General features: G+C 35.2%; 2 protein-coding genes across 2 annotated transcripts in view; one reads left to right on the top strand and one right to left on the bottom strand.

The window, feature by feature from the left end:
* LOC140148198 (synapsin-like) overlaps nucleotides 1–21,717 on the bottom strand; it is a 503,295-nt gene that overhangs the window by 278,822 nt on the left and 202,756 nt on the right. The gene's annotated exons all lie outside the window — the stretch shown is intronic.
* On the top strand, nucleotides 16,278–21,545 carry LOC140148184 (uncharacterized). Its single transcript, XM_072170044.1, has 3 exons — nucleotides 16,278–16,459; nucleotides 18,970–19,158; nucleotides 20,593–21,545. Exons 1-3 carry the CDS (start codon nucleotides 16,324–16,326, stop codon nucleotides 20,724–20,726), a joined length of 459 nt encoding a protein of 152 aa, XP_072026145.1. The 5' UTR covers nucleotides 16,278–16,323; the 3' UTR covers nucleotides 20,727–21,545.

The following is a 21,717-nucleotide window of genomic DNA, read 5'->3' as shown; positions in this document are numbered from 1 at the left end:
AATTTGAAGCAATTTGCAACTACAAACCAATAGTGGGGTGCCACCGTAGCAGGCACCCCCAAAACAATATTTGTCACACTATGGACCACAATGGCCTCATCCCAATGGCATAGTTCAAACCCCCAATAAAACAATCATAGTGTAAAATTTGACCTCAATTTGCAGAGACAGAGTTTTTGTACCCAAATTTCAAAGGTCAATGAATGTACAAATATATTGGGGTTAACCCTTACCAAACATGAATGCCTATTTGGCATTCTGTAGCTATTCGCCAAACCCTCAAGTGCTAACGATAGCGGTACTAGGTGCTAATGAATGCCTATAGAGCTGGTTCACAGGCATTCTGAATGCCTCACAAGAATGCTACCGAATGCCTATTTACTCATTAAGCCCTCCTTAAAGCTCAATACTATTAACTTAGGCATTCCTAAGCATTCGTAACTTAGGCATTCCTAAGTGGTTCTAGAATTAGGCGGTTTGCTATTGGCACTCAGTGGCATTTGGATAAGTCATAGGCATTCCATTGAAAAAATTCTAAGTATTAGGCATTCGGTTAAAAAAATTCTTAAGTAATAGGCATTCCACTGAAAAATTTCTAAGTATTAGGCATTCGGTTAAAAAATTTCTAAGTAATAAGCATTCCATTCAATTAGGCATTCTGCTAATAGCCTTGACTAGCATTCCTTAGTGGTTGACCCAAGGGTCAAACAGGTGCATGATGGGAATATATTTCTAACTGCCATCCCTGGCTGAAATTTGATACATTTTTGATACACCACTTTTGATACATATGAAAAATGTATGAAATAAAAAGTATTTGAATTGGAACCCTCATTTCATACACTTTTATGTATCAAAACTGTATCAAATTAACATTGCATACACATTTTATACATATCAAAAGTGTATCAAATGCCAAGACAATATATGAAAAAAGTATCAAATGAAATGTATCCTTTCATTTCATACATATTTGATACATAATTATATCAAAAGTGTATCAAATATGTAACTGTATCAAATCAGGGTTCCAATTTAAACTGTATCAAATTAGTGTTGAAATTTTTATCCTTTCATTTCATACACATTTCATACATAATTTATATCAAAAGTGTATCGAATATGTAACTGTATCAAATCAGGGTTCCAATTTAAACTGTATCAAATTAGCGTTCAAATTTTATCCTTTCATTTCATACACATTTCATACATAATTATATCAAAAGCGTATGAAATATGTAACTGTATCAAATCAGGGTTCCAATTTAAACTGTATCAAATTAGCGTTCAAATTTTATCCTTTCATTTCATACACATTTCATACATAATTATATCAAAAGTGTATGAAATATGTAACTGTATCAAATCAGGGTTCCAATTTAAACTGTATCAAATTAGCGTTGAAATTTTTATCCTTTCATTTCATACACATTTCATACATAATTAATATAAGAAGTTTATGAAATATGTAACTGTATCAAATAAGCGTTCCAATTTAAACTGTATCAAATTAGCGTTCAAATTTTATCCTTTCATTTCATACACATTTCATACATAATTATATCAAAAGTGTATGAAATATGTAACTGTATCAAATCAGGGTTCCAATTTAAACTGTATCAAATTAGTGTTGAAATTTTTATCCTTTCATTTCATACACATTTCATACATAATTTATATCAAAAGTGTATCGAATATGTAACTGTATCAAATCAGGGTTCCAATTTAAACTGTATCAAATTAGTGTTGAAATTTTTATCCTTTCATTTCATACATAATTTATATCAAAAGTGTATCGAATATGTAACTGTATCAAATCAGGGTTCCAATTTAAACTGTATCAAATTAGTGTTCAAATTTTATCCATTCATTTCATACACATTTCATACATAATTATATCAAAAGCGTATGAAATATGTAACTGTATCAAATCAGGGTTCCAATTTAAACTGTATCAAATTAGCGTTCAAATTTTATCCTTTCATTTCATACACATTTCATACATAATTATATCAAAAGTGTATGAAATATGTAACTGTATCAAATCAGGGTTCCAATTTAAACTGTATCAAATTAGCGTTGAAATTTTTATCCTTTCATTTCATACACATTTCATACATAATTATATCAAAAGTGTATGAAATATGTAACTGTATCAAATCAGCGTTCCAATTTAAACTGTATCAAATTAGCGTTCAAATTTTATCCTTTCATTTCATACACATTTCATACATAATTATATCAAAAGTGTATGAAATATGTAATTGTATCAAATCAGGGTTCCAATTTAAACTGTATCAAATTAGTGTTGAAATTTTTATCCTTTCATTTCATACACATTTCATACATAATTTATATCAAAAGTGTATCGAATATGTAACTGTATCAAATCAGGGTTCCAATTTAAACTGTATCAAATTAGCGCTCAAATTTTATCCTTTCATTTCATACACATTTCATACATAATTTATATCAAAAGTGTATCGAATATGTTACTGTATCAAATCAGGGTTCCAATTTAAACTGTATCAAATTAGTGTTGAAATTTTTATCCTTTCATTTCATACACATTTCATACATAATTTATATCAAAAGTGTATCGAATATGTAACTGTATCAAATCAGGGTTCCAATTTAAACTGTATCAAATTAGCATTGAAATTTTTATCCTTTCATTTCATACACATTTCATGCATAATTATATCAAAAGTGTATCAAATATGTCACTGTATGAAATCAGCGTTCCAATTTAAACTGTATCAAATTAGCATTGAAATTCTTATCCTTTCATTTTATACACATTTTATACATAATTATATCAAACGTGTATCAAATATGTCACTGTATCAAATCAGCGTTCCAATTCTAATGCTGGCCCTATTTGATAAATGCCATTTGATACACTTTTGATATAGTTTTTTGATACACTTTTGATACAGTTTTTATACACTTTTGATCATTTTTTGATACACTTTTGATAGTTTTTTGATACATTTTTGATAGTTTTTGATACACTTTTGATACAGTTTTTATACACTTTTGATACAGTTTTTATACACTTTTGATACAGTTTTTCAAATTTCACAATTGGTCCAATCAAGCTCAAATTCAACAAGAAGTATCCTTACATGATCTAAACATATTTGCAAACATTAATGACCCCAAAGCTCAAAGTGAAGGGGTCAAAGGTCAAATTGTGAAATTAGTCTAATCAAGCTCAAATTCAACACTGCCCTCTACTGCCAATGCTGACCTCTAGCACTTTCCCCCATCACGGAGCAGCTCAATGCACTTTCCCCTATCAACGTTCAAAATTACAACGCAATAGGATAAATGTGTGAGAAAGTATTGCAAAAAAGAAGCAAAACCCAACCAAAATGGAACATAAATACATCAGAGGGCCTGCTTGGAAAGCAGTGCTTGTCACTGAAGTTGTTACCCTCAATAAAGAGACAAAAAGGCAACCAATAACAAAAATATCTACTATACAGGCATGTGCTATATTCATGCTTAATTACATATACATAGAGGCCCTATATATATAATATATAGTAAGCTTACCTTATCAGAACAAAGTCAATAAAATATCCTCTTTAATCACAGTCCCTGATTACAACTACATTGCAACCTTATGTGCAGTCTACAAGCATGTTTGTATCTTCATCATGATAAATAAAACACCATAATTTGTTCTAAAATACAGTACATTTCCAAATGCAAATCCTGGTGTTAATTGCATGCATGCCACATGGGCAAATTTGAAAATGATGAGTCATTATCTAGACATGTGATCAGTTATTGATACAGTTTTGATACACTACAAAAGGTCAGTTTATGAAAGCCCAATTTGATACACTTTTGATATACCTCTAGCAACCAAAAAATAACTAAGTTCAATTTGATACACTTTACATACACTAACAAACAGGCAAAGTCCAATTTAATACACTTTTGATACACTGTATGCAGCCAGAATTTGACTAAGTCCAATCTGATACACTTTTGATATACCTCTAGCAACCAAAAAATAACTAAGTTCAATTTGATACACTTTACATACACTAAAAACAGGCAAAGTCCAATTTAATACACTTTTGATACACTGTATGCAGCCAGAATTTGACTAAGTCCAATTTGATTAACTTTTGATATACATCTAGCACCAAAAAGTTCATTTTGATACACTTTACATACACTGAAAAACTGCAAAGTCCAATTTGATACACCACAAGCATGGCCAAAATTAACTAAGTTCAAATTCGATACACTTTTGATACATTTTTTATACAGTTAGGTGGTATTTGATACAGTTTTGATACCCTATATTTTTAGTTGATACATTTTCAATACACCCTTTGTATATCAAAACTGTATCAAATTGCTGTTTGATACAGTTTTAATACACTTTGATACACTTTTGATACACTTCTTGCTGTATAGAATTTCTGCTAGGGATTTTGAACTGGTGTGAATGCAGAGATGATGGAATCTTAATCCTTTCATGTTTCCAGCTTTATTATAGGCCTTATTTTTCACTTTTTACATTTGGGATGTTACATGACAATGCATATTATGTGGACAACATCATACATGTATGTGATCTTTGATATGCCACTATATGGATGGTGTATATAGGTAAACTTAAATATGACTAGATGTAACTTTGAATAAATTATATGTTCATATGTAGGCAGTTTCTAGAAATATGGAATGGTCTAGTGCTAGGAAGGAGGAGCTAGTTAGTATATTGGGACATTATTATTAATAATAATAATAGTGTACATATTTATACCACGCACAAATCCACTAAAAAGCACTCATATGGCACAAGAAGAGCTGAAGCAAAGAGCAATGAAACCTCAAACAATGAAACCTAAAAAATATATATATAAAAAAGCGCAGTGATTTATAGTGCGCTACGCACAGGCACAACGCCTAGACATTGATCCACAAGCCTCGGCACACTTTACAGGTTGTCGCTGACCACTACGGCCCACATCATTCCACAAACCATTAAACAACAAATCAGGGACTTTGCTGCTTCAAGAGCGCACACCCTAGACATTCCACAAGTAACAATCGCAACCAGGATCAGCTCCCCGAGTTTCGTACGGGTTACGAGACAAATTGGCAGTGAGTTCCTTGTCCAGGGTAATTTCAAGCTAACTCAATTTTCTTTCCACGTGAGCGTACTAGCGTACTAGGCACCGCCAGGGTTCGAACCCACAACCTAACAACGACGACAAATTGCATCATTATGTAGCTGTAATTATTTTGTGTATTTATAAAACACACTGTTTGGTATCCTTTGAACTAAAATGCCTCTGCGTCTGTCAGGATTATATTCCTATTCTTCACTCTCATAGAATTGCTTAGCCAACATAACAATATAATTATATAGTGGTTTGAGTGCTTCACCTGTAGGTGGTTAGAATACCTATAAGCGGTTGAAATTGCTATAGGCGGTTGGAATGCCTATAGGCGGTTGGAATGCTTCCTAGGCGATTGGAAATTTCTTTGGTGGATGGAGTGCTTCATAGGCGGTTGGAATGCCACTAAGTGGTTCGAGGGCCTAGCTCATTTACATATTTCGCCTCTGAGGAGGGCTTATGAACCACTTACTGACCACTTACGAACCATTAATAGTGGTTGAGGACTTAATAAGTGGTTCGAGTGCTAACCTGTAGGCGGTTGGTATGCTTCCTAGCGGTTGGTATGCTTCCTAGCGGTTGGAATGCTTCCTAGGCGGTTGGAATGCTTCCCAAGCGGTTCGAATACTTCCTAGGTGGTTTAAATGCTAGGCGGTTCGAATGCAGTTCTGGGGGGGGGGTCACTCCCATTGTGGAGGTGATGCACCAGGATCCAAAATATTCTCATCTATTAGTGCATAGTTCTTTAACCCCAATACATTTGTACATTCATTAAATGACCTTTGAAAAATTGGGTACAAAAACTCATTCTCTGCAACTTGAGGTCAAATTTTGCACTATGGTTGAGGTTATTGGACTATGTCATTGGGATGAGGCCATTGTGGTCCATAGTGATATGTATTGTAGAGCTGTTTTAAGACCCTCCTTTTACCCATAGACACGAGAAATGAATATGAGACGCACCACTTAATTTGCCACACATATCAGCATCAAACCGAATCAAGAATTTATTTTCGCTTAATATTTCTACATAAACAACGATAAGCATTATCAATTACATAAGTATATAAAGGTTCCAGCAAGCCACATACATGTAAACAAACATACAAACATAACAAATTGCCACGGAGCTAGGGTGAATTACTCTAAAAATTTGTAAGAGAATAGCTTCATACAAAAACAAAGCAAATAAAGTTGCAAGAGCAAAAGCTAGGGTGAATTACTCTAAAATTTGTAAGAGAATAGCTTCATACAAAAACAAAGCGAATAAAGTTGCAAGAGCAAAAGCTAGGGTGAATTACTCTAAAAATTTGTAAGAGAATAGCTTCATACAAAAACAAAGCAAATAAAGTTGCAAGAGCAAAAGCTAGGGTGAATTACTCTAAAAATTTGTAAGGGAGCAGCTGCTTACAAATAACATCAAAAGCTAGGGTGCATTAAATATAAGGTTAGCAAAAGCTGACAAATATGAAACAATGGCTGCCGAACCTTCAGAAATACATCAAATTAAGAAAATGTGCAGAAAAAGCAGCGGGAATTACTCCCATTCACTATCATTGACGCTATATAGGCTAAAATACCCACCTACTCATAAACCATGCCATATTTAGCACTAACGCTAATGCTTTTGAAACACATTGTAATTAGGCAAATTGTAACATGCAATGACTGGATCTCAAAAGAGATTCCTGGCCATCTTTGAATTAATGGCAACAAATTCGCAATTGTGGCTGCTCAACCACTGACTTTAAAGATTTGTAAGCGACTGAACAACAAACATACTGCTTATGTTAAATGCACAGAAAGGAACCAGCAGAACGGTTGGTCCTCTTTTGAAACACTAAAACTCAATTTAAGACATGATGTGCCAATCAACTTTTCTTTTTCCAGCACATAAAATCATTACATGTACTACTCATAGAAGTACATGTAACTAATCAAAGAACAGTTGCTGATTATTTTTAAAACCAATATTACGGTAATCAATATTATCAAACCATTTCGATAATGAAATAAATATTTCAGCTTAACGATATGTGTACTAAAAATATACTGTACTGTTTACCAAGTCTCACAGACATTAACATGTACATGTACATCATTCCCAATTTAAAACACATACAAAATCCAATATGCACAAATAAAATAATACATGTACTTCTCATGGGAGAAGCACATGTATACAGTCTATGAAAGGTTGTAGACTAATATTATATCAGAATTTCAAAATCTTTAAATGATTTTCAGCTTAATTATACCATATGTACACGATTTGTAGTTGTACTAAAAACTCAATCACTTACATGATCCCCCCCCCCATTGATCCACTTTCCTCATGGCAGATTGATGATTAACTTAGTGGAATAAAAGTATCATTTTAATTGTACATTTTTCGCTTAATATTCTAAGCTGTCTATATTACATGCATGAACAGTACCAACTAGTTTGATTTTTTAGCTTGGATTTATACCTTTACAAATGTATTTCAAATTACCTTCCCCCAGAGCAATAGTCCACCACTTCAAAGCTTACCTCAACCTTACTTTCCTATTTAGGGAGTGGTGGGTGGGAAAATAAATTTCTCGATCTGAATTTGATGAAAGCTGAATGTGATATGAACCAAAAGCAAACCCGCATCAACATTAGGTCTACTCCCATTGGTTCATGGCTAGGCCATAACGGGCCTTACGATTGGACATGGTATGATGCACTCGTAAACCATAACAACAATAACCTCACGGTTCAAAACACAATGACCTTACATCAACAGTCATTACGGAAGCAACCATTTCTCTGCATGGGTAAACTGGTTTCTTCCAGACAAGCTTTCAGAAACGCGTTATTACCCATAGACACGAGAAATGAATATGAGACGCACCACTTAATTTGCCACACATATCAGCATCAAACCGAATCAAGAATTTATTTTCGCTTAATATTTCTACATAAACAACGATAAGCATTATCAATTACATAAGTATATAAAGGTTCCAGCAAGCCACATACATGTAAACAAACATACAAACATAACAAATTGCCACGGAGCTAGGGTGAATTACTCTAAAAATTTGTAAGAGAATAGCTTCATACAAAAACAAAGCAAATAAAGTTGCAAGAGCAAAAGCTAGGGTGAATTACTCTAAAAATTTGTAAGAGAATAGCTTCATACAAAAACAAAGCGAATAAAGTTGCAAGAGCAAAAGCTAGGGTGAATTACTCTAAAAATTTGTAAGAGAATAGCTTCATACAAAAACAAAGCAAATAAAGTTGCAAGAGCAAAAGCTAGGGTGAATTACTCTAAAATTTGTAAGGAGCAGCTGCTTACAAATAACATCAAAAGCTAGGGTGCATTAAATATAAGTTTAGCAAAAGCTGACAAATATGAAACAATGGCTGCCGAACCTTCAGAAATACATCAAATTAAGAAAATATGCAGAAAAAGCAGAGGGAATTACTCCCAACGAGTTACTAGTCATGACATGCTAGGAACTCCCCCAAACCCCCCCCCCTCCCTCCCCCCCCCTCCCTCCCCCCGTTTGTGTTTGTTAAATTTTCCTATAACTAATGCAATTTATGACTCTGGAACTCATTTGCTAGCCCTGATCAATGGATTACGACTTAATTACAATTCTATATTATTACACCTTTCCCTTTAACCGATATTGTAATCCTTCTTCATAATGAAACACAACTTTCACGAAAAATTCCTGACTGGATAGTACATGTATTAACTATTTTGATTTGTGAAATCTTTATCATGTTCATTGAGGACTTGTTACTTCAATGGCTAGCACTCATAAAGTGACATTTTTATCACCTGATTTAATACAGAAAATTGACAAATAATGTGATATTTACAAATTTATATAAACTCATCAAATAATAAATGGGAAAGAAAATAACTATATTTCAAGTACCGTATATAATTGATATAAATCTTCATGTATATAATTACATGCAAACATGATCCTAAGAATGATTATAATTCCACAGTACAAGTAATGATGCTTGTTTTGAATTGAATCAAATGGTGGTAACTATTTTAACTACCATACCCGATCATTCCACATTCTGAGGAAACAAATAATTTAAGATGAATGGTCCTAACCTGGACCCTGCCGAAATCTTTATTGATGAATTAGATGGCTAATACTGCTTTCCAAGCAGGCCCTCGGGCATAACATGAGATAATTTTTCCAAGATTTATCCAGAAAATTTACAAAATAACCTGATACATTGTATTTATATAAAATCATATTAATAACTGGCCAAGAAAAGAAGAAAATAACTCTATTTCAAGTAAATCTATAAATAAATGTATACCAGCATAAGTACATTATGTATATAGTGATGCTTGTCTAATGTCTTGTTTACACAATTCTTGAGCCTGACCACTTCTATGATAATAGTATAATATTTTCATCTCCTTCTCCTTGTTCAGTTCGGCAATCAGCAATTCTGCAAATCAGCGGCATCGGGTATTTTGCGCAGTAGAAAATCAATTTTAGCAGTTCAATCTTTAACCGTAATGATTATTTATTATAACGTACATTCCATAAACAAACCGCTGTAAGAAACGTTGGTGTTTGTAGATAGACTACTACTTCATCCCAAATTGATAGTACTGGTAGATGACGGATGATGGAACCAATTGTTGTAAGTTTGACACAAGCTCTCTTTTGACTAGGAGAGCAAGAACGACAGTGTCCTGCTTCATCGTTTTAATAATAATAATATCGATAGTAAGTATTTGGTAATGTTAACATTGGTCTTTTATTCCTGCACACGCATTACTCATTCTGCCTTTTCTTCTTCAACTGCTGCTGCATTAATGCCCATTCAGAAAATATCAATTTTAATTGTCTTCCAATATCATATAATATTCTGAATATGTGCGTATTTGAGCTAATTCCGAATGCATGCATTTTATGGCTGCATCTTTCCAGTCCTGGACATCCAATTATGATTCAAGTTCCAGCGTTTCTCGTACCCCCATCCTTTAGCGTCTCAGCCCAATCTGCAATTCAAAAATACAAAGAAGAGAACTAATTGTGCCAATAAAACCCTTACTGTACGAATGAGCAAACAGTATGGCCCTATTCTTTTTCACTGCATGATTGTGCCTTGCAATTGGAATTAATTATTATATTTGTCCTTTGACCCCAAAACTCCATCGAAATTGAGATTTTTGTACCCACTGAAACTTTAACGCCCGAGATATAAAAAAGAAATTGATACTGAAACGTAAATCCGATGTATAATACGGTATACCCAAAGTGTATCCATTAAAACTATGGGCCGCCTATATCTAGGCCCCTAATTTTTATTTGCTTCTCATAATTGTCCAACTGCATCTGGGCAAAACGTCTCAATTTATAGAGACTTACATGTGTATTCTGTAATTAATGTAGCCTTAATTTATCATAATGTAAACAAACGGATCCTGTAAAAACAAAACAAATAATATATCCAAGTGACAATATTATGAATAATTCACAATGTTATGACTACTGATCAACCAACACCTAACCAGAAGAGCACCTTTGGCTTGACTGATAGCCATACCTCACCCGACAGGTAGACTCTGCTTGCTAATTAAAGACTCGTTTGAAATAAAATTAAAGATCTAAAGCATTCAGTTTTATACGAAATGAATAACATTGAATAGCCACTGTTGTACTCACTGGCCCCGTGGGAGGAAAGTACATGCATCAATGATCAACAACTACCAATCTTTATTTTAGGTATGCTAGGTGAATTTAAATTTGCCATCAAACTGCATCATTTTATATATCAAATTAAAGCCCTTGAGTAAACAAAGCCAAAACTGAAAACCATTTTTTCATAGCACTTTCCCCAGCAAAGTTACATCTTGTCAAAGATTGACTTTCATCAAAAAGTTTCAGCTAGCAAAATTCCCCAAAACGGTATTTCGGGGGTGTTTCTAGATCTTAGTCTCATTATGATTAATGGAAATGCTATCCAAATCCCTCTAAAATTCCATGTGCGGGTGACTTATCACCATAAAAAATCATATATTTGGGTCAAGTGAAGTATAGAAAACATATTTATGTAGGTTTCTTTCTTCGGGCACTTGTTTTTTAAATTTCTATGTAAAAATGCATTGACATTGTCGGCGAATTTGACTGACTAGCAAATGTGTTAACTAAGGTTTGCCTGGGTTACCTATTTATTTATTCCCTGCAACTACGATGACTCGAAATTAATTTCAATGAGATCTAATCAAATATCAATATTCCTGACCCGATAACATGACACCAAGTATATTCATCATTAATTTTAAATTCGTATAATTATGACAGAGCGCCCAGCGCAAAACAAGATGTTTTAGCTTGTTGATCATCAAAAGACCAATCCACCGTATCTAAAATGCATGCAAATTGATTAATTGCTGATACTTAAAATTATAAAGCAATGAAATTCTATTCTAAATTTTATTTTATTAACTAATTTATTTATTTATTTAACCCAATCCTCCCTACATTATTTTAAATATAGTAATTAAATTAAAACTTCTCACCGAATGACTCGTCAATTCTGGAGTTGTACTTGTACAACGTATTTGCATCGCAAATTGCGACCCGTCTGGGCCCCACCATGTACCATAGCCGTCGTTGCGATGCCACGCCCACTTTATGAATTGAATACATTGTCCCTGTACTGGTGCCGCTGTTACCATGGTTTCAAAGTCATACATCTAAAACCTCCATGCGCTGATGATTTGTTTTGACTGATCAGTATATCACAGCATTGCACAGATTAGATTGTTTACCTCGCCTCAATCACAATCGGCGATGATCCATTGTATATCAACAAGTTCACAACAGCACGAAATATCATTCGTTGTACCCTTAGTCCTCGCACCGGCCTCGAAGGTTCTTTATCAGCCGATTTTTTAATAATTACTAGTCCATATCTTCCAAAAGTACATGCATTTTTGGTAGATTTTCTGCACTTCTGTGTGAAGTTCGAGAAATGCTTTTTCTTCGGGACTTTCTTAACTCCCATTTCACTACGCATGTCCAATGACATTTATGATGCCATTTCATTCATAAAATTTATTAGTTCAGCTACCACGTTATATTGCCTTTCTCATCTGATTGCCAGAGTTCAAGCATATAAATCGCCGTCTTCGCAGCCTCGAAAGTATTTCATAAAGCCGATTTTTGAATTATTACTGGTCCATATCCTCCAAAAGTATGTTCATTTTTCGTAGATTTTTTGCACATGAATTTCAAGATATTATTTTTCTTCCTCAAATTTTCATTGCGCATGTCCAATGACCTTGACGATGCCATTTCATTCATAAAAATTGTTATGTGAAAATCAAAACCTCGATTGCAATTTGTGTTAAATGCAGAATCAGATTTTTGATAAATGTTTTGTTTCCCGCGCCATGTAGCTATTACCTGTGTCATCTGATTTCCATAGTCCCGCATATAAATTGCCGTCTTCGCGAGGAATGTCCCGAAAATACAGCTACAATAATCCATGATTTGTTTATAGTTATACATGATTAAATTACGTCGCAAATCTGATATCTTCGTAACTTGCTCTGTTAATTTTTTTCTACTTCCTCTTGCGGCCTTCTCCATCACGTAACGATGCATGATGAAAAATTACCCCAATCTCCGGCAATATTTAGAAGGATAAACCTGTCATAATTATTTGTCCCGGTTATTGTAGAAGATATCGCCATACGCAATGAATGCCAATGATACGATGCACCAAAGTTAATTGACAATTGGCCCATGAATAATTTAGTAAGCTTAAGTAGAAATATCGGAAAAATAAATTTCTCGATCTGAATTTGATGAAAGCTGAATGTGATATGAACCAAAAGCAAACCCGCATCAACATTAGGTCTACTCCCATTGGTTCATGGCTAGGCCATAACGGGCCTTACGATTGGACATGGTATGAAGCACTCGTAAACCATAACAACAATCACCTCACGGTGCAAAACACAATGACCTTACATCAACAGTCATTACGGAAGCAACCATTTCTCTGCATGGGTAAACTGGTTTCTTCCAGACAAGCTTTCAGAAACGTTATTCAGAATGGCTATCACCCAAAGACCCAATTTGTTTCCAAGTTATTGTATGGTTCATTGTGGTATGAATTGGGTGTACACTTCTCAGCTGCAAGTTACTGACTGACAACCAGGAAACATGATGCTTTTGGTAGAGGCATACAAATTATATGAAGAATCATTTTTTTGGAGTTTATGATTTCTTCAGAGAGAATCAAACTTTCACACAAAAGAGATTAATTTTGGACACACTCCGTTTTCATGTGTATGCTAGTGACTAGTGAGGTTAAAACACTTTGGGAACAGCTAGGAAAAGACATTGGTCAACTTAATGAGTAAATATAAACACATATATAGTACAACAGATGTAAGATCTATTCACATAATTAAATGAAAAACAATACTACTTGGACATATCAATACCAGTCTGAAAACTTGTTTTTAATTGGGTCATAATAATGGATCACTTGAATTTGAATTGGATATCTGGACATATGTGCCCATCCACCACAAACTGGTCGTAAAGTCAGCATTTTCCATTTTGAGTATATGGATCTCTATGTAAAATATATAAGAAATTTGACCTTTGATGAACCATAACTTCACTTCCAGATGTCCGATGAAGCTGGTTGAGGTGTCATGTTAAAGCTGAAAGTGCATTCTTTCAAAATCTGCAATAAACAGAAAATTATCTAGAGCCGACTTTACTACCACTTTGTGGTGGATGGTCACATATTAAAGAATGATCCATTACAGTCAATATACTCAGCAACAATATCCACAGCTAAATTAAATACCAATGGTGATGGTGCAATGGGACAACAGAAAACAAACTAATACAAAAAAATGTAGATAGCTTGGGGATTTCAGAAAAAGAATGGTTTGCACTATTTGCAATGTCTGGTTAGTAAAAAAGGCTTTGAAAGGTCAGGATTATACTACCTTTGTCTTTATCATATTCTATCTTCTGAACTTAACATTGCAGATAGTACAATAATAATTATTCTTTTCCTCAATCCTTAAGCCACAGGAACAATTTGCCTTAAGTTTTACAAAAATGGAGTGTCTCTCATTTTGGATAGCTTTACAACATGCAAATTGACCTTGGTCCCTGTAGCCCCATATCGGTGCACAAATGTTACATTTTTGTGATCCTTATAGGACCAGACAAATTATTTGACACACTTTCAAGTGAATTTGGAGCATCTTTAATTGTTGCCCTGTGTATGGTCTCACTTACTTGCTCTGAAACTAGCTTACTTAAAGAGGAAGCCCTGCCAGAGCAGTTCTTCTGGGGAAAACCAAACCTGCCTGGTTATCAAATTAATCAGTGATAAAGTTATATAGCTCTTAAGTTGACAGGTGGAAATTGATGCAATAACATTAAACATCAATTAGCACCTATCAAATTCACAGATAACCTTGTCACTGATTAATTTGATAACCAGGCAGGTTTGGGTCACCTCAGAAGAACTGCTCTGGCAGGTGTCCTCTTTAACAGGCACTGGAGAGGAAGGTCCAACGAAAATAAGGATTCTGTAGTTTTCACCCACTCAAAACTCTGGCCACCTATTCAAACCCGAGGACATCATCATCTACGAAAAGGAGGAGAGGTGGTTTGAGAGGGAGGAGTTTAAAGGAGCCATCCGAGAAACAGCCTGCACTTAAAGGAGTATTTCATGATCCTAGCATTCTCTTTTTATGACATTTTTCAGTACATATCCATGAAAAAAGCATATTCCCAAAATTTCAGTTGATTCCGATTTTGCGTTTGCGAATTATGCATGATTATGTGTATTACACTGCTCCATAGACAATACGTTGTAATTTCGGTCTGGTGCACCAGAACGAAATTCAAATTTCGCGATATCTTTGCTAAACGAATTAATCTGCAAGAAATATTTTGTACATAAAACATTATGTAGCCAGAGTATTCCAGTGATATAAAAATCTCAACTTTTTTTGAGAAAAGTGGGGGGATGAGGCTGTGGATCATGAAATGCCCTTTTAATAAGAAGGAGGTCTCTGTTTCCTGCTATCGCACGCCTGGGACCCCACTCACTGCAAAGCAACCTCCTCGCTGATTACCATCACATGACCAAACCATTAGTCAAGTCTCTGCGAATTGGTCACAATGTTACTAAAAAGATTGTTGGTGAGTCCAGAATTTGAATCATATTTTTGTCTATTTTCTACTACTGGATGACTCAAAACATTCATAAGCTTTAGAGCATGATTCATCATGTGTTAGTTTGAGTTATATAGCTCTATTTAGGCCAGAAGAATGTATGTTTCTCCATAGATCCCATCCATGAGGCATGGGTGTCAATCCCAGGGAGGGGGACCAGGGGGGACCTGCCCTCACCCCACTTTCATCAAAATGACCCATTTTTTGTTCTTTTTAGCCACTTTTTAACCATTTTAGCCAGTTGCCCCCTCCCCCCAATTTCAAGTCGGATTGGCTCATGCCATGAGGTTAGGTCAGTCAGTTTAACTTTGATATAAAATTGGATCGATTGAGCCCATATTTATTGGTCGAGCTATGAGTTTTAAAATATAGCGAGACCAATAAATATTGGGCGTAAAGCATCCAATTTTATCATTATTATGTTTTGGATCCAATATTTTCACACACTTGGACTCATCAAAACATAATAATGTTCAAAATTGTCCAGATTACGGTCGGTTGGATGAGAACAATCAAACAACCTTCTTTTTTTTCTTTTTGTTTTTTTCTTCTTTTTTTGTGCCTGGTTAACAGCTAATAATCAAACTATCATGTCACTGATAATTACATGTATAACTTGATCCTTGTGATATGATACACTCTGATGTAATTACATCACTAGCATCAACCATCTTACTGGTGTCATTGCTGAAACAAAATGATTAGAACAATCATACATAATTATACCATTCAGTTTGCTATTCCCACACCCCATTCCAACACTATATTCATAGCTGCAGAACATTACAAAGCTGCAAAGGTGGTAGGGAGGAACTGTAAATCATGTAATGGTCATCGCATGATAACAAGTTTACTGAGGCCGACATATAAAAGCGCTCTTCTTGTAAGAATTACTGCAGTAAGCTTTGCACCACCTCATCACAACCAAGATGTTACTAGCTGTGAATATGTTCCTTGTTGTCGTTGGTTTGTGTCAGTTATCTTTAGTTTGGGGTCTATGTGCTCAAGAACCTGACTGGATTGAAGCATTCTGTCACTCAAATAAACAAGGATCTGACCATATATGTAAGTACTATTGCTGATGTTGATTACTTCTTTTCGCCAGCTAATTGCTGGCTATATATGAATCAGTGAGCGGTTTTTTGTGCATAAAATATTAGAGTACAAGTGGATGTTTTAAAATATTTTGTTGAATTTGTATGATAAATATGTCTGTAAGTACTGCTATTTGATTTGTAAGGAAAAGAAAGACATCTTGGCATTTCAATGAATGAAAAAGAGCAAATATTTCCAAAATTATGTTTTGAAGAAAGCACAAGTTTGAAATTGAAAGTCCAAGGCAAAAACGTTTTAATAGTCTCCACAGCATAATCAATCAGACAAAATTATATCACCAATGCGTCATAGTGTGAAGCGGTACATGGAAAGAATACACTCCAGTGAGCGATTGCGATAGAACAAAATCTTCCTCCACTGAGAGCTTTGCATCGATGAAAAATTTTGAAAAAGTTGAAGAGTCCACTGAATGAACACATTTGGACCACTTTCCTATATTATGTATCTCATGATTTGAAAACTAGAGCGGTTACCGCACCAAAGTTGAACCATGGGCTTTCGGCAGTATATTGTGGTATACATTGTCACCTTCTTTGGTTATCATAAAGGACCAAAAATAGGAATATTGACCCAAGTCTTATAAGGAGTATCACCCCCTGGTGGCGAAATTGTTTTTATTATATATTCTGTATTTTTTTCTCTTTCATTTGACACCACTTTCTTGGCATTTCAAAATATGAAAAGGACCCACAATTATGAATATTGACCCAGGTCTTTGTGGAGTGTCGCCCCCGATTGGGAAATTATTTTAATTATATTCTTTACCTTTTGACACCTCTCAGGGGGTCATACCTTCTTGGCATTTCGAGATATGAACAGGACCCAACATAGGTGTGACCCCCGGCGAGGAAATTATTTTTATTTTATTCTTTACTCTGTTCTCTTTCATTTGACACCACTTGGGGGTACATACCTTCTTGGCATTTTGAGATATAAAAAGGACCCATATGAATATTAACCCAGGGCTTATAATGAGTGCCACCACCGGGGTTGGGAAATATTTTTATTTTATCATTCTTAATTTTTTTCTCTTTCATTTGACACCACTTGGGGGGTCATACCTTAGTGTCATTTTGAGATATGGCCATTTGAGTCCAAAAGTTAAGTCAGTCTGTAAGGAAGTAAAGATACATGTGTACACACTTATATAGATTAATCCAACGAGCCAAGTCATGGTCAGGATTTGGTCGGCCATTATTGGGTCCCCGCAGCAGCAAACCTGTGTTGTGACTGCCCAATTGGGTGGTTAAAGCCGCTTAAAATTCGATGTTAGATTCTTTTGTATTGTAAACTGTCATGATTCTTTTGTCTACGTGTAACACGGTGATAGAATGTAGTTTAAAATACCCTCCAAGGCCGCATCATTTCACATTTTAGGTGAGATGGAGCAGACGGGGACCCAGCTAAAGCTGCCATTGAGGTGTAGGTGATTTGCCTATCAGTGGCGTAACTCCTATGGGCTCAGGGTGTGCAAATCCGCGGGCACCCGAACTGAGGGGGGCACCCAAAGGATGTCCCCTCAGCTTGGGTGCCCATTGGTTCCAGCTAAGATTTCCCTTATCAGTGGGGCACCCAGCTATTAATGCCCGCGGGCACCCAAAACCAAAGTTACGCTACTGTTGCCTATAGGCTGATAACATTCCACGATTCAGCAAAAATCTTATAAAAGATTTAGTGATTTTATTTAGAGAGCGTAAGAAGTGAGGTACAGTAAAGATCAAAATGTACTGTACATTGAAAACACATGGCACAGTGATCTTGGACACAACACTTTGTTAACACTGGGTTTGTATGTGGCCATTATTGCTGAACCATCAAATGGTATCAGCTTATGTATGTTACTTACTTACTAGCTTACTTACTGACTGAGTAACCTTTTGGTCTGAAACTGGCATATCTCGAAATGCCACAAAGATATGACCATCCAGGAGGTGTCAAATAAAAGAGGAAAAATTAAAGGATATAATACAAAAACACAGGGGGTTCCACTCCTAATAGTTTAAAAGTTGTGGTCCATTTTGATCTTCAAAATCATCAGAAGTCACCCAAATTGGTATTTTTATACCACTGGACACCTCTAGCTACATATTAAATGTTTGTGTAAAATATTACTTGATTCGTTTGGCTAAAATATCGTCAAATTTGAATTACGTTCTGGTACACCAGAACGAAATTGCAACGCTGGTCTATGGAGCAGTGTATTAAATACACATAATCATGCATAACTCGCAAAAAAAATCGGAATCAACTGAAATTTTGGAAATAAGCGTTTTTCATTGATATCCACTGAAAAATGTCATAAAAAGAGGATGCTAGGATCACAAAATACTCCTGGGAAATACTCCTTTAAAAGAACACAGCAAGCTCAAGAATGCTTGGGAAGTCCATTTTCGGCATTTTGGTTGAAAATGGTACATGGTTTGTTTTACCAAAATGATTTATCTTTGCTCTTTGCTTAGTTTTCCTTGGAACTGTCAGCAAAAAGGATGTACCAGTCAATGAGCGTGTGGAGGAGACCGTCTATACCTTTAGAGTGGAAAAGAAATTTGGGGGCAGTATTGAAGCCAACCAGCAACTGATAGTGCACAGCAGCCCTATCTCTGGGATTGGCAAGTTGCTGCAGCAAGGCACCAAATACTTGATTGAAGGTAGGGGATATATGCCGTTTCACCAATATCTTCAAGTTACTTGTTTCAACTAAGTACTAATTTCTAATGAAAGTTATAGCTTCTTGACACCTCATATGAAAATGTACTTGACAATCACATGTGATAAAATAGGGGGTTGTCCCAAATAGGCTAGCCAAGGATTGGATTTGAATGTTCATTAAAATGTTTTAATTATTCCTTTATTTACAGAAATATAACAAATTTTGTAAAGATGGAATTTTACATATAAATATCACAAACGTTGAGAGAAGACATCAAAGAAATAATGTAGACATTATTGAAATACGATGATGACATTGCATCAGACGAGAAATCTCTGCATCCTAATGTTTTGTGCAAGTTGCGTGCATGAATCCATAACATTATCATTTGAAATCAACAAATGATATTTCAACAAATATGGCCAAATTCTTTCTTTGGAGTGTTTGGAACATGTTTCATAGTAAAAACGGTCTTGCCTAAAAAAGAGCATGTACTTAATTTTTTAAACTTAAATTTAAAATTGATATTAAAAGTTTGTTTTCTGATGGATCACACAATTTTTTGTACAATTACATCACACAACGACATCGCCTGGTAAATAATTACATTGTACAGCACGGATCAATACATGTGTATCTGCTATGCACGATTTGATATTCAGACGATATATCTTTTTGGTTTCTAAAGAAGCCAATTGTAAGGCTTGCACTTGAATATATGTGTTGAAAAAATGTGATAGTCGCTAGCGAGCGGATTGACAAACAACCGTGCGTTTTGAAATCAAAAACTGCCAAAAATTCATATTTTTTATCCAATGAGATAGAACTTATTTTGTTGCGTTAGGAAAAGCGCCCTACCTTATTGGTCAAATACCAATCGCTTGTCGCTCAGCGACAGAGTATCAATTCAGCTTATTTTGTAATTGGAGCTAACCATGCTAACAGTGGCTGGTGGTGTAACACATGCTTCGCTGCAGATATATTTATTTACCTGGGGAAGATGCTGTGCAGCACATTTTGGCAAAAAATTCAAGTATATCATATTTCACCTAAATAGGCTTCGAAATCGAAATTTCTATGATATTGCCAGTATTATGCTGATGAAAATCCATCCAAATTGCACTTTACATAGTTTGAGATCTGATTATATTCATGATGCTCACTCAACAATGAAATACAAAAGAGTGTGAATGGGGGGGGGGGTCTAAACTTTGGTTTGGGTGGAGAGGTGCTGCTGGGAATCCGGAATTTAGGGATTCAATCATGTTTCACCATTGTTCATCACTGTTTATCACCATCTGTGTGGTTTACTTCCGGAATTTTGCTACATAACAATGAAAAATTGGAGCCCCCCCCCCTCCGGTGTGAACACAAATACTTATTATTTCCAGACTGGCTCACATGATGTTTTACCCTATATTTCCAATTTCAGCTCATGTTGAAGCTCAGCATGATGAATATGAAATAGACACCTGCGATTATGCCAGCTTTGGTGATGGCTATGAACCCTGGCAACTTGAGGAGATGAGAAAACCATCTTTCTACCAAGACTGGTGCTTTTTCTGAGCTTGATGGATATACATGTAATATTAGACAATATTACAATTGATTGAACTCATTTCATTCGTTTCTTTTTCAAAAGTCATCAACCCATGGTCATTTAGGGATTCAATCATGTTTCACCATTGTTCATCACCGTTTATCACCGTCTGTGTGGTTTACTTCGTGAGGGCAGCTTTAGCTGCCCAAGCTAAAGCTGCTCGAGTGAAGTAAACCACACAGATGAGCCGGACGTGAGTTGTTAAACGGTGATGAACAACGGTGAAACATGATTGAATCAACAGAACAAGCTAAAAATCGTCTAACTCACATGATTATTTCATTAGGCCTCTCTGTTAGTCATTGCCATTCAACATCCAACTGCCAGAAAATCACTTAGTAATTTCTCTGTTGACATTGGCAATAAAACTAAACTTAAAGCAGCAATATTTAGCTGTTCCTTCCAAAAATACAGAATTCAACACTATCAACAGAGCTTGAATACGCATATAAGTTCCAGGCATGACGAATTTGACGCACTCATGCGTAACACGTATTTGCGTTGGCGTATACGATCAGGAAAAGTGTGGATTCATCACCGATTAACAACGTTTGGTTCCTGTAAAAAGGTAGAGGAAGAGTTGTTGAAAACCCTAAAAAAGGAAAAAAAGTGCTCCCCAAATTCCTTCCTTTTCTAATGTTTTGTCATTTTATGCTTGTTTTGGTTATTCAAGTGTCTTTTGTGCCACTATTGACACTATTTTTTCAAGCTGAATGTTATAAATAAATAAACAAAATAAATCAAATGGTATGTTGAAGTCAATAAAAGCTGATTTTGTACCAACATATTGTTCTGCCACCACAGCAACCATTTAGTGTTTGTATAATTATTTGAAAATAATGTTGCTTCTTTGTTGTGTATTAGTAATTATTCCAAACTAGAAGAGTCTTTAAAAAAAGACACAGTTAATGGATCAGGTGTATACAGTAATTTGTTCTAACTTTCAATTTTCACACC

The sequence above is a fragment of the Amphiura filiformis genome, chromosome 3, assembly GCF_039555335.1.
Source record: "Amphiura filiformis chromosome 3, Afil_fr2py, whole genome shotgun sequence".
Lineage (NCBI taxonomy): Eukaryota > Metazoa > Echinodermata > Ophiuroidea > Amphilepidida > Amphiuridae > Amphiura > Amphiura filiformis.
The sequence above is the reverse complement of the archived record's forward strand: the minus strand, read 5'-3'. Positions and strand labels throughout refer to the sequence as shown.

Bases quoted from the DNA above. Each gene is read 5' to 3' on its own strand.
- LOC140148184 (XM_072170044.1), top strand. From the start codon at position 16,324: ATGTTACTAGCTGTGAATATGTTCCTTGTTGTCGTTGGTTTGTGTCAG. The intron at 16,460-18,969 runs GTAAGTACTATT...CTCTTTGCTTAG, and splicing joins ACAAGGATCTGACCATATAT to TTTTCCTTGGAACTGTCAGC. The intron at 19,159-20,592 runs GTAGGGGATATA...TTCCAATTTCAG, and splicing joins CACCAAATACTTGATTGAAG to CTCATGTTGAAGCTCAGCAT.